The 14,418-nt window shown below is 54.9% G+C and overlaps 1 protein-coding gene across 1 annotated transcript in view; it reads right to left on the reverse strand.

Moving 5' to 3' along the window:
* HPSE2 (heparanase 2 (inactive)) overlaps positions 1-14,418 on the reverse strand; it is a 285,993-nt gene that overhangs the window by 244,018 nt on the left and 27,557 nt on the right. The window contains exon 3 of the mRNA XM_077823368.1: positions 11,770-11,931. Within this exon, the coding sequence (XP_077679494.1) occupies positions 11,770-11,931 (162 nt within the window). The remainder of the gene's footprint in view (positions 1-11,769; positions 11,932-14,418) is intronic.

Genomic DNA, 14,418 nt, shown 5'->3' on the forward strand with positions numbered 1-14,418 from the left:
AGATGAGGAAATTTATGAGGAAATTGATTGGGAGTAAATTTTTAGATAATGTGAATGAAAACTGGGAGTTCTTTAAGAAGAATTTATTACATGACCAAAAAACATGATTCCATAATCAAGGGGGTGGGGAGAAAGACAGCTTTGGCAAAAAGTCCATCCTGAGTCAGGGGCAAAGTGAAGGTAGTAATTACAAATAAAAATGACATATATAACAAATGGAAAAAGGGATAAGTGGATAGCAATTAATATAAACCAGAAGTTATAAGTGCAGAAAATTGATAAGGGAAGCCAAGGAAATCAGAGAAAAAGCCATACCTGGTAGGGTTAATAAGAGGGTTTTTTAAAAATATGCTGGGAACAAAAGGAACCCTAGAAATGGTATAGGCTTCTTACCAGATTGAGATGGTAAAAGGGTTCAATAATATCTCTATTCTATATTTAGAAAGAAGTAGGGCGATGTACGTATGTTACAGTAGGATGATGAAATACTGAGGAGGATGTCAGACAGCATCTATTAGGGATAAACATTTTTAAATCAGCAAGCCCTGATAATTTGTACCCAAGAGTCCCAGCAGAGGTGGCTGAGGCGATCTCTGGCCCACTGATAATTTTTAATAAGTTGGAATGCCAGGGAAATTAGAGCAGGCTGCTAACGGCATGCCAATGTGCAAGAAGAGCAGGCACGATGACCTGGTAATTATAGGCCACTTAGCCTGACATCAGTCCTGAGCAAAATAACGGTGAAGATGTGATGGGATTCATAGAATCTCAGGGCTGGAAGGGACCTCAGGAGGTCGTCTAGTCCAACCCCCTGCTCAAAGCAGGACCAGTCCCCACCTAATTGATAAATAGGGCCCTACTAAATTCGTGGCCATGAAAAACGTGTCATGGACCGCGGAATCTGGTCTTCCCCCATTAAATCAGGTCTTTTGTGTGCTTTTACCCTGTACTACACAGATTTCATGAGGGAGGCCAGCGTTTCTCAAACTGGGGGGCCTGGCCCAAAAGGGAGTGGGGGGGGGTCCGCAAGGTTATTTTAGGGGACGTCACGGTATTGCCACCCTTACTTCTGCAATGCTGCCGTCAGAGCTGGGCGGCCGCAGAACAGCAGCTGTTGGCCAGGCGCCCAGCTCGGAAGGCAGCGCCCCCCAAGAGCAGAACTGAGGTAAGTGGGGCAACACCCTACCGCGTTGCCCCCCCCCGCGCTGCTGCCATCGGAGTGGGTGGCCGGGCAGCGGCGGCTGCTGGCCGAGGGCCCAGCTCCAAAGGCAGCAGCGCGGAAGGGAGGTGGCGATCCCAGACCAGGCCTTCCCGACTTCCTGACTTCCTTCAGAGCCGGGCTCCCGGCCCGCAGCCGCCGCCCTCCAGCCGCCAGCTCGGAAGGCAGCGCCGCCCGCAGCAGCCGCCGCCGCACAGGGGTAAGAGTAGGGGACGCAACGCCCCCTGCAATAACCTTGCAAATCCCCCACCACTCGTTTTTGGGTCAGGCCGCCGACCATTACAACACTGTGAAATTTCAGATTTAAATACCTGAAATCATGAAATTTGTGATTTTTAAAATCCTATGGCCGTGAATTTGGTAGGGCCCTACTGATAAAGGATGGGAGCATAATTAATGTCTGTCAACGTGGGCTTATGGAAAATAGCTCTTATCAAACAAACCTGACTTCATTCTTTAATGGGATTAAGAGTTTGGTTGACAAAGGTCACTGCGTAAGTCTTAGATTTACTTTACTTTCTACTTTAGTGAGGCATTTGATAGAATACCGAACGTCCTTCTGGTTTTAAAATTTGGACTATACAAGATCAGTAGAGTACACACTCAATGGACTAACAACTGTCTGGCAGATCTCAAAGTAGCCATCAATGAGGAATCATCAAAGGGGGTGTTTCAAGTGCAGTTGCTCATGGATCAGTACTACAACTGACTCTATTCATCGTTTTCACCGATGACTTGGAAACAAACATAAAATCACTGTTGATAAAATCTGTAGATGATACAAAGATTGACGTAGTGATAAATAGTGATGAGGACAGGGCAGACATCTGGAGCGATCTGGATCACTTGGTGATCTGCCCATTCAAAGCAAATGTGTTTAATACAGCCAAATGCAAGGTCACACGTCTAGGAACAAGGAGTGCGGGACATACCCAAAGAATGGGGGCCTGCTCCCCACAACTGCCCGCACGGCTGTTATCATGGCCGGGTTGTGGCAGGAGACCCACACAGGCAGCTGTGGGGAGCAGGTCCCTCCACCTACCCTGAGCGGGAGGCCCGAGGGGTGGGGACACAGGCAGGGGTCTGCTTTCAGCCCCACCCCCACCCTGGGTTGGGGGGCAGGCTCCCCAGATCTGCTCCAGCTTCCGGCTTGGTCTGGGGCAGGGCCTCCAGGGAAAGAGGAGGGCGGGGGCCTCAGGGACTGGGGAAAGGCTCCGATGCCCACTGCTTCCATACATCCCACTGCTTCCACGTACCACACACCCCCACACACACCCCACTACCGTCCCACAGCCTCGTCCCCACACACTTTGACGAAGTGGGATTGTTCTTAATCTTTCCTCTGAATACTGTAGGGGTGTCTCAGTTTCCCCTAGGCATTTCGTAAGTCTCTAGGTGGTGGGATAAGGGGGTGTAATGGTTGCAGAGCAAAGGGCCAGGGTACATAAATGGCCGACACTCTGTCTCCTGGCCACTGATGGCCTGGGCCCTTCCCCCCTGCAAGGTGAGAGCTAAAGGGTTGGAGAACAAAGGAATCCGGTGACCTCCTGGCCCGGGGAAAGGAACAAAGCCCAGAGGAGGAGGGGCTGGGGGGAGTTTCAGTTTGGGGCTGGCTGGGACATGGAGTGAAGGGCAGACGTGGTTGTCTGGCTCGCTGCCCCCAAAAATGGACCCAGCTGAGGGGTCCTGTTCTCTGCACCTACAAGCTCTGTTTTAGACCATGTTCCTGTCGTCTAATAAACCTCTGTTTTACTGGCTGGCTGAGAGTCACGTCTGACTGCGGAGTTGGGGGGCAGGACCCTCTGGCTTCCTCAGGACCCCGCCTGGGCGGACTCGCTGGGGGAAGCGAACGGAGGGGCAGAGGATGCTGAATGCTCCGAGGTCAGACCCAGGAAGGTGGAAGCTGTGTGAGCTGTGTGTCCTGCAGACAGGCTGCTCCCAGAAAGGAGACTTCCCCAGAGTCCTGACTGGCTTCATGAGGAGCAGTTCCAGAGCATCGCCCAGGGACCCTGTGACACACACATATTACCTCTTCCATGTACTGCACCCCCCCACGCGCACCCCACTACCGTTCTGCACCCCACAGCCTCGCCCCCACACACCACTGCTCCCATATACCGCACCCCCCCGCACGCACCCCACTACCATCCTGCACCCCACAGCCTCGCCCCCACACACCACTGCTCCCATATACCGCACCTCCCCACGCGCACCCCACTACCGTCCCGCATCCCACAGCCTCGCCCCCACACACCACTGCTCCCATATACCGCACCCCCCACACACACCCCACTACCATTCCGCACCCCACAGCCTCGCCCCCACACACCACTGCTCCCATATACCGCACCCCCCCACGCGCACCCCACTACCATCCCGCATCCCACAGCCTCGCCCCCACACACCACTGCTCCCATATACCGCACCCCCCCACGTGCACCCCACTACCGTCCCGCACCCCACAGCCTCGCCCCCACACACCACTGCTCCCATATACCGCACCCCCCCACGCGCACCCCACTACCGTCCCGCATCCCACAGCCTCGCCCCCACAGACCAGTGCTCCCATATACCGCACCCCCCACACACACCCCACTACCATCCCGCACCCCACAGCCTCGCCCCCACACACCACTGCTCCCATATACCGCACCCCCCCACGTGCACCCCACTACCATCCCGCATCCCACAGCCTCGCCCCCACACACCACTGCTCCCATATACCGCACCCCCCCACGCACACCCCACTACCGTCCCGCACCCCACAGCCTCGCCCCCACACACCACTGCTCCCATATACCGCACCCCCCCACGCGCACCCCACTACCGTCCCGCACCCCACAGCCTTGCCCCCACACACCACTGCTCCCATATACCGCACCCCCCCACGCGCACCCCACTACCGTCCCGCACCCCACAGCCTCGCCCCCACACACCACTGCTCCCATATACCGCACCCCCCACTACCGCTCCGCACCCCACTACCGTCCCGCACCCCACAGCCTCGCCCCCACACACCACTGCTCCCATATACCGCACCCCCCACTACCGCTCCGCACCCCACTACCGTCCCGCACCCCACAGCCTCGCCCCCACACACCACTGCTCCCATATACCGCACCCCCCCACGCGCACCCCACTACCATTCTGCACCCCACAGCCTCGCCCCCACACACCACTGCTCCCATATACCGCACCCCCCACACGCACCCCACTACCGTCCCGCACCCCACAGCCTCGCCCCCACACACCACTGCTCCCATATACCGCACCCCCCCACGCGCACCCCACTACCGTCCCGCATCCCACAGCCTCGCCCCCACACACCACTGCTCCCATATACCGCACCCCCCCACGCGCACCCCACTACCATCCCGCATCCCACAGCCTCGCCCCCACACACCACTGCTCCCATATACCGCACCCCCCCACGTGCACCCCACTACCGTCCCGCACCCCACAGCCTCGCCCCCACACACCACTGCTCCCATATACCGCACCCCCCCACGCGCACCCCACTACCGTCCCGCATCCCACAGCCTCGCCCCCACAGACCAGTGCTCCCATATACCGCACCCCCCACACACACCCCACTACCATCCCGCACCCCACAGCCTCGCCCCCACACACCACTGCTCCCATATACCGCACCCCCCCACGCGCACCCCACTACCATCCCGCATCCCACAGCCTCGCCCCCACACACCACTGCTCCCATATACCGCACCCCCCCACGTGCACCCCACTACCGTCCCGCACCCCACAGCCTCGCCCCCACACACCAGTGCTCCCATATACCGCACCCCCCACACACACCCCACTACCATCCCGCACCCCACAGCCTCGCCCCCACACACCACTGCTCCCATATACCGCACCCCCCCACGTGCACCCCACTACCATCCCGCATCCCACAACCTCGCCCCCACACACCACTGCTCCCATATACCGCACCCCCCCACACGCACCCCACTACCGTCCCGCACCCCACAGCCTTGCCCCCACACACCACTGCTCCCATATACCGCACCCCCCCACGCGCACCCCACTACCGTCCCGCACCCCACAGCCTCGCCCCCACACACCACTGCTCCCATATACCGCACCCCCCACTACCGCTCCGCACCCCACTACCGTCCCGCACCCCACAGCCTCGCCCCCACACACCACTGCTCCCATATACCGCACCCCCCACTACCGCTCCGCACCCCACTACCGTCCCGCACCCCACAGCCTCGCCCCCACACACCACTGCTCCCATATACCGCACCCCCCCACGCGCACCCCACTACCATTCTGCACCCCACAGCCTCGCCCCCACACACCACTGCTCCCATATACCGCACCCCCCACACGCACCCCACTACCGTCCCGCACCCCACAGCCTCGCCCCCACACACCACTGCTCCCATATACCGCACCCCCCCACGCGCACCCGACTACCATCCCGCATCCCACAGCCTCGCCCCCACACACCACTGCTCCCATATACCGCACCCCCCCACGCGCACCCCACTACCGTCCCGCACCCCACAGCCTCGCCCCCACACACCACTGCTCCCATATACCGCACCCCCCACTACCGCCCCGCACCCCACAGCCTCGCCCCCACACACCACTGCTCCCATATACTGCACCCCCCCATGTGCACCCCACTACCGTCCCGCACCCCACAGCCTCGCCCCTACACACCACTGCTCCCATATACCGCACCCCCCACTACCGCCCCGCACCCCACAGCCTCGCCCCCACACACCACTGCTCCCATATACCGCACCCCCCCACACGCACCCCACTACCGTCCCGCACCCCACAGCCTCGCCCCCACACACCACTGCTCCCATATACCGCACCCCCCCACACGCACCCCACTACCGTCCCGCACCCCACAGCCTCGCCCCCACACACATACCCGTACATCCCACACACGCACCACTGCCCTCATGCACCCCACAGCCTCACCCTGATACCACTACCCCCATACGCTCCACCCCCACACACATACCACTGCCTCCATGTACCCCACCTCCACATACACCCCACAGCCTCACCCCATACACATACCACTGCCCCCATATACACCACCCCACCGCCTCACCCCATATGCCCCGCCTATACCAATGCCCCCATAGACCCCCAAACCTACACACCACTGCCCCACTCCACACACCACTACCACTCCACACACAGCCCTTAGGCCACCCTCTCCCCATATACACACCACCCGATACCCCCTCTCTCATACACACACAACCCAAAAATACCCCAGAAGCTGATCAAGTTATTTCTCCTGCAAGCTGGGAAGAAAGAGAAAGGCTACTGTTGTTATTTCTGTTAGTAGATCCTGGTGCTGAAAGCCATCCATCCTGGGCCAGAAAACAGCAGAGAACTGTTATTGTAGAAAGATGTATTTTATGTGATGCCCACAAGAAGCTAGACATCAATATTAATCACCATATTTTTTAAGTCCCAGCCTTTCCCAGCTCCCTGTGTGTCTCAGTGTGTCCCGTTTGCTCTCTCTCTCGAATTTAGTTTCTAGGCAACCCTGTGCAGCACACCGTCAGCAGCCCACACACACCACACAGACATGGACGTAACATTTCTGTGGTCCGCTCTATCCATAACCCTCAAAAGCAGGTTCTTCTTTTTTCCAGACTGTGGCTTCCATACGTCTGGCTGTCATTAATAAGCTTGTATACCGGCCATGTCCTTTCAATCCGTAAGTTCCTAGTCCTGGCAGCCCCAAAAGTAGCACCACAGGGTCCATCAGGTCCCCTGATCTGTCACCTTCAAGGTGAGCAGAGAAGTTTTCATTTCATTTTTTAAAGGAACCAATTAGTGAACACAGCATGAAGGATCCAAACAGGGAGCAGATTCCCCCATCTGGGAGCGGGACACGGACCCAAGGCAGCGCCACTGACTCTCCTGTTGCCCAGCCGTGGCTGCAGCGCCAGGCTCTCATTTGTTCCTAGGAGAGGAGCACGAAGGGGTGGAGGGACGACAGCGTGAGGAAGGGAAGATGCTAACCTCTCCCTTCCTGAGGAAGGGCCAGACAAGGAATCCCACCAGCCTCCGGTTCCCCAAGGCAGGCACCACACTTTTCACAAGAAGCCCCCCACTACCACCAGTACAATCAGCAAAGGACTTTCCCTTTCCTGAGACACAAGCTCGCCCCTTGAAGGGCCTGGGATAGGGAAGGCCACGTCCTGCCCTTGCCCCAGGACAGCAGGTCACGGATCCACAGGATCGGTGCTATGGCCCTACCTTCTCCTCATTCATCTCCCTTTTGGGAACCCAGGCCCCCAGGCGAGAGCAGCACAACGTGCTTTGAGAAAAGAAATCCTGCTGCCCTCTCCTCACGCTGCGCTTCCCAGCAGCCTCGTCACCTCTGCCCCCATGGCCTAGAACACACGGGGCAATGGCTGGGCAGCCGCTCTGCTGTGATGCTGCCTGGGCCCAGAGTGGGGATGGAGAGCCCAGGGCAGACAGGCTCCTAGCTCCCCGTTCTGTTATTTGTTCGAGAAATGCCTTGCCAGCCTCTTTCTGATTTGCTGGTCTATAGCAGACCCTCACCCCTATTTTCCCCCCTTTTATCTTTACCCAGAGACTTTCAACTGGTCTGCCTCCTACCTCCGTCTGGCCCTCAGAACAGGTGTATATATGCTTGATGCATAATACAACGCCTCCTCCCTTTTCCCCAGCTGTCCTTTCTGAACAAGCTGTACCCCTCTGTAACAATATTCCAGTCAGCAGATTTATCTAGTTAAGTCATTTAACTTACACACTAATACTTCCAGTTCTTCCTGGTTGTTCCCCATACTTCTTCCAGTTGTGTATTGACTTGGGCAGATTACCCATTGACTTCCCTCTTATTGCTCTTATGATCCTATTGGAACGTCCCACCCCGCCATCTAGCCCTCTGTTAAGGCTGTCTTTTTTCTGCTTACCCATGGGCTTTTGTCACGTGACCCCTGAAGCCCTAATTTAACACCCTCCTCACAAGGTTGGCTTCCCCCTTTCAGCCTGGAAATGACTGATCTTGGGCATCTTTGAAAGGGCTTCTTCCTCTGTACATAGGAAGCCAGAACCCTGTGTACCTCCAAAGAGAGGAGCTCTTACCCTGCATGCTCTGCTGAGGCTTCGCATACAATACTGGAAGGTGAACAGCCTGGTTAAGGTGAAATTCAGAAGCTACCTTAGGGACGAATCTGGGATGCAGTCACAAAGACACTTCTTCCTTGTGAAAAACGGTGTACAGCAGGTCTGCCATGAGGGCCCCACCCTCCCAGGGGAGTAATCACCACGAATAAGGCAACCATCATGGCAGATGGTTCCACTTGGCAGACTGGCATTAAGCATTAGCATGCAGAGGGTCTCCTGCTGTTATGGTTGAGTTGAACACACTGGGAGTAGGCTCTGTCTCTATTGGGATATCCATCCAACAGCCATGCTGCCAGGTTGGAAAGCTGGACTGGGGTGGTTTGTCTTGCCCTTATTCAGATAGTAGGCCTGGGAACAGCCGTAGGTAGATGCATGGGCAGGATGCCAGCTGCAGAATGATGGTGAACCATAACTGCCTTAGCCACAAGGAAGGTCTGAGGATCACTGTGGCCCTGCCAAGCTTGATTTTCCTAAGGATGTGGGGCAGGAGGGGAAGGGAGCTGAGCTGCTCACTGCATCAGGAAGACACCCCCTCTGGACTTGAGACCTGGCCAGCTTGGGAGCAATAAGTCAGGCACTTTTTGTTCCACTGGGTTCCAAAGAGATCTTACAATGGGCCACCCCTTTGGTGAAAGATTTGCTGCACTGTCAACAGGTGGAGTTCCCCCTTGTAATCCCTGTACAAGCACCCGCAGCAGCTGGCTGCTAGGGAGTTCATTACCCCGGAACGGGAACTGCGAAAGCGTGTTCTGATGCTGGATGCACCAGTTCCAGAGCTGGCCCATCTTCCTGCAGAATGGAATGGATCTCGCTCCTCCCTGCTTGTTTATACACTAGGCAGAGATCATGTCGCCTGATCTGACCTGAACATGCATGGACCAGGCAATGTGTAGAAATATCTTGCATGCCTTGTGGACTGCACAAAGCTCAAGCAGGTTGATGTGCATCCTGGATTCCTGCAGGGACCAGGAGCCTTGGGCTATCTGGTCATGTAGATGCACTCCCTCTCCCAATAGAGAGGCATCCTTGATAAGTGTTCTTGGAGGGAGGGAGAAAATGAAGGGACCACTGTGGCACCTTCAGCCACAGCAGACTGCATGGAACTCCATTTACGGACAGATGGCAGGCAAAGTCAGATCACCCAGGAATTGAACCTATGTGGGCAGAGCGCCCACTGGATATTCCATACCTAGGGGCTAGCCCATTTAACCATCCCTACCAGAGTAAATCTGTGTCCAATTCGATCTTGCTTGGTGACCAAGCCCCTAACAAAGAGCTGTGCAGAGCAAAGAACCCCCTCAAATACATTCTATGTGTTTGGATTCTGAAGATAAGGAAGGTCCCTCTACCGCAGATGTCCGACCCTCGCAGCCCACTCCAAAAAGACAAAATCTATCACAGAGAAGGGAAATATTTACACACGTTAGTCTAGCTCCAGTTAAATATTATGCTTAGCTGTCTGGAGTCTGTGTTCTCAGGCTATGTCTATGAAATCAAAGATTAAACTTCATAACAATTATGAAGCTACGCTGCTCAAATTCAAAGGGAGTTAAAGGCCATTAAAATAGTTTTACTGCTGGTATTAAAGTGAAATTACTCCGTCTCCTCCAGGACACCTGGAGCCGAAACCTTCTGAACTCTCCTATCAACACACACGGAAAGGCTACGAGCAGAACTGATCACTAAGGCAGCACCTCTGTGAGCAAAGCCTGAGAGCGCTTTGAAGCAGCCTGGGAAGGAGGGGGAGCCTCTTCTCTCAGGAAAATGTGTTTAGTGGAAAGTAAGCAACTTGTCAGGAGAAAAGCGGACAATGCTGATTCCAACAGTTGTACTGGGAACAAACCGCCAAGTGGATTAGGTTACCGAGAACGAGAAATGGCTCTGACAAGCCCACGTAAATGCCGGGCTTTCAGGGACAATGTGTGCTTCAGCCACATTCGCAGCCTTGGCGCCACAGGCCCTGGGGGCAAATCTCACTGCCAGTGCCCGCTGCCCCTTTGCTTGGGGTCCCAGGGGCACTACCATACCCAGGACAGCCAGTGCGTCTGGGGGCCCTGAGCTCACTGCCAGCTCCAGCCCCTCCAGCTGTTTGAGTTACAGGGCTGGGAACTGACAGCAAGATGGCAACAGAGAGGGGCCTGGGCCTCTTTACAGCCCCCCACCTTTTCTGGAGGAATTTTATTTTTTGAGGGGGAGGGGGCGTTCAGGCTGGGAATACACCAGGGGGCACCGACGGCACCAGTCTCCGCTGCCTTCTCTCTGCCTTCCACCCCGGAGAGTCTACCAGACCCACCACAGCCAGGGGCCATCCTCAGCCACCCCATTGGGGCCTGCAGCATCCCAACAGCTGAGGGCCTCCTTCACCCTCCCCAATAACGGGGGTGGGAGGAAGGGCTCTGCAGCCCTGGCTTGATTTAATTAATTCCTTCTTGAAGTGTCTTTGGTTTATTCTCCTGTGGTGATAGAGAGATCACTGTGGGCTGCTGGGGTCCCTCTTCTCTACCCCTCATTGCCTGGAGACCTGAGCCCTTCATAAGACTTTTAATGTGTGTCCATAACATGGCAACCCCTTCTGTCTCTCGAGGTACTACTCCCAAGCTAATGCAAACATTACCAGGAATAGAGCATTGTCTCAGCTCCGTCTGGGCCATTATCATTTTATATTTGCTCTTTAATATTTACTGGGTTCATGCAAAGTGCATGCTCTGAGCGGGGAAAAAGAAGAGCCGCAGCTTAGATCCAAATTTAGTAATTGCTGCAGCCCCATCTGACATGGATGGTTAACAGGGAGATCTCTACAACACTTCACTTTCCAGTGCATTCTGCATAGCGACCTGGCCCCCCGTGTACCAGGCACCCTGGAGCTGCCACCTACAAGAGTCTTCACAGCCCCTCTATCACACTTAGCAAATCCCATATACCCAGACACTCAGCGTTGCTGGTAGAACAACCGAAGAGACACGGTCAGGCTACAGAGACAGGCATGTTGACTCAGTATGGTTTCCGAGCCACTCCACAGTAAAGGCTGCAGCTCGTATGTGCTATTTGTAACACAAAGCAAAAAAGAATTTGAAAAATTGAATTTGAGTGTCACTATTGATGCTGTTTGTTTGCCTTTTTCTTGAGTTGTTCCCACTGAAATGCTTACATTTAATGGAAACTTTTGTATTGGCTTTTGGTTTTGCAAACCCTGTTTTTTGGAAAACTTCTGTATCAGTCCACTGTGACCTGACAGTGTTTCTTTAATCAAAGGGAGGAGACACTTCTCAGACTTTCCTTTCCTAAGCCAGGTAGATGTTTGTTGGCACAGTACTGGAGTGTCAGCTGGCTTTCGAATACCTACTAGCTAGCCATGGTTCCTGGGGCCAGAGCTGACCTTGCAGCCTTACCTGTTACCGTGAGGTTGCTGTAGGTGTTTGAGAACTGCTCCTTCAACAAAACCAAATGCATCTGAGCTGCCTTTTCTCGCTGCAGTTCCAACATAATGTCTGGGTGCTGGGCAATCTTACAGCCTTTCTGCTTATCCAGGGCAATGTCGCTGCGGACAATGTCTAGAGGGAGAGGAAAGAGAGAAAAAGGGAGACGGACAAAACTCAGCTTTCAGTTCCACCCAAAGGAGCCAGATGCTTGACTCTGAACCAGCCAACACTACAACCAATAAACATTACCCGATCATACAAAATGCAAGCCAAGGGGCAGCCCCCCTGGGGCCCATCCACCCCATTTACCTTCTCAGCTCAAGCCCTAGATCATCTGCAGACCTCACTTCTTATCTCCCGCTAGAATGTCAAGCCACTCTCTCTAACGCAGCAGCCTATTCCACCCCCCTTGGAGTGGCTGGCCCCCTGGCAGTTTATCACTCTAACTCACAATTATTACCCTTCCTTCACTGGAAAGTTTTGTCTAAAGTCTCCCAATGTTTATATCATGTCTCCTTGTTTCTGGTTTCTTTGCCAGCGATAACTACAGTGAGCTAAATGCCTCCCTGGTGTAAGGCCACTGCTTTCCCTTACCACCAGATACACCAGGGAGGGATTCGGCTCAACGTCTCTGCTCCAGCACTATTCATCCTTATTGCAACTTTCAAACCTTGGATTAAACCTGTACAGAGTATAACCCTGGGAACAGCTCCCTTGGCACCTTCCCATCCTTGCTCCTCGCACATCAGGAATGCAGAGCTGACGCTTCGTTAGCCCTTTGTTTCTCTCCATATCAATACTGTATGGGTCATATTGTTGATCATGACATAGTCTTCCCATCACACACACCCACAAAACGACTTGCCTGCTGTGGAGACTTGGAAGCAAAGGGAAAGGAAAAAGAAGAAGAGAAAAATAAGCTATATAGCTTCTCCTACGTGCTTCCGGACAGGGGGAGAAAGTGAAAATGCAGGTCTCCGTGTGGACCACTTGTTGAGCTGAGTTACCTCATAATGCACTCGGATACCACAGGTTCAGCCCACCTAGCTCACTGGCCATTACAATAAGCCAGGAAAGCTGGAGATTCTCGCAGTGTTACAGACGGCTGTGTTTTACTCGGTCTATTTTTTATCTTATCAAACGCACAGTCCTTTCCAAAAATAAAGCCCTGTAGGGTGGCACCTTTGGACCCCAAGGAGCTTGTGTTCTGATCCACTTGTTGGTCTAGCAGAATGTGTCCCCTACTACTGTTTACTCTGCAATTCCCGTACAGCGTTACAGATTGCATATCAGAAGCACCAGGTGGTCAGAGCGGAGAGCCTTCCCTGTACCCCTGCCCTTATCTTTCAGTGCTAGATACCATTGTTTGCTTAGTGCCCTAGTGTTTCCGGTAGGGTCATTACATGCAGACTCTGCCCAGCCTGTAGCCATCCCATTTTGTACTGGGCGTGACTGCAGGCCTTGGACAGGTAACCATGCAGCTTTGGGATCCATCTTATTGACATTTGGCAGAGTTGTGCCCCTGAGAGCTGCTGTGATCTTCCCTGTCCAACTGCAGAAGAGCAAGGATAGGGGATGGCTGCCTTTGCAGCCTCATTCCATCCTGTTCCAGGACCCTGTGGCAAGCCATCCAGGGGTTGGGATCAGAGTGCAAGGGATGGACTGGCTGGGGGCACACCTTGGCCCTTCAGTGCCCCACCTCTCTGCCAGGAATTAAGGTGGGAAGGCGGGGTCCTGACAGTTTGCGGATCTATCAGGTTTCCTGTGGCTCACTCCACAGAAGTTTAACTGGGGCAAAGTTTGTACAATGTGGGGAACCTCAGAGTTTTACCTCCACCCTCTGCTCCCCCTGTAGTCCCTTCCTGCAGGAGCCTATTGCTCCTCAACCCCTATTCAGAAGAACCAACTGAACCTGTTACTCTTCATGTTGATGTTTTCCAGCTAGAGTTCAACTGTGAGCCCAGCACTGTGCAGATCTCAGGCCACCACCAATATCAGGAGGCAAACCTAGCTGTGCAGAGACCTCTCTGGGGCCCCAGGCCTGCCATGCTGTGCACCCAAGCCATCTTGTCCTCTGACCACCCAGGCTCACAAGCTAAGCAAGATGGGGCTCACATTAGTGCTTGGATGGAGAGCTACAAGGGACACAGGGGTGCTGAAGGAAGTGGTGCTGGTTACTCATGAAAGGGGCCATCTTTCCTCCAAATCAGCACTGAGTCCCCGGCGGTGGCATGGCGCTAGGAGGTGCCATCTCTTGACAGAGCTCTAGTTCACTTTTGGTCAGTGGAGATGCGTCTCCACTTCCTCTTGTGCCGCCTGCTCTCTAAGCTTCCTGGGCAGCGGGAGGATGCAGAGCTCCCTCCGGGCTGGCAGGATGCCTGCACGCTCCCGGGTCTCTGGCAGCTTTTCTTGCTTGAAGGAGACACGGAGGGTCTCCATTTTCACAGGGTCAGGCGCCCCTTGTGAGACTTTGTCTGCCAGGGGGCAGGGATCAGTTCTGGAGATGTTGGATTGGAATCGCTCCTCCAGGGCTCCTGAGCTGTGGCCCCATGGAGGAAACTCTGGAGAGCCAAGTAGCGTCTCCGGTCCTGATGCAGGCCCTGGTCATGGGCTGCGGGC

The sequence above is a fragment of the Eretmochelys imbricata genome, chromosome 7 (assembly GCF_965152235.1).
Source record: "Eretmochelys imbricata isolate rEreImb1 chromosome 7, rEreImb1.hap1, whole genome shotgun sequence".
Taxonomy (NCBI): domain Eukaryota; kingdom Metazoa; phylum Chordata; order Testudines; family Cheloniidae; genus Eretmochelys; species Eretmochelys imbricata.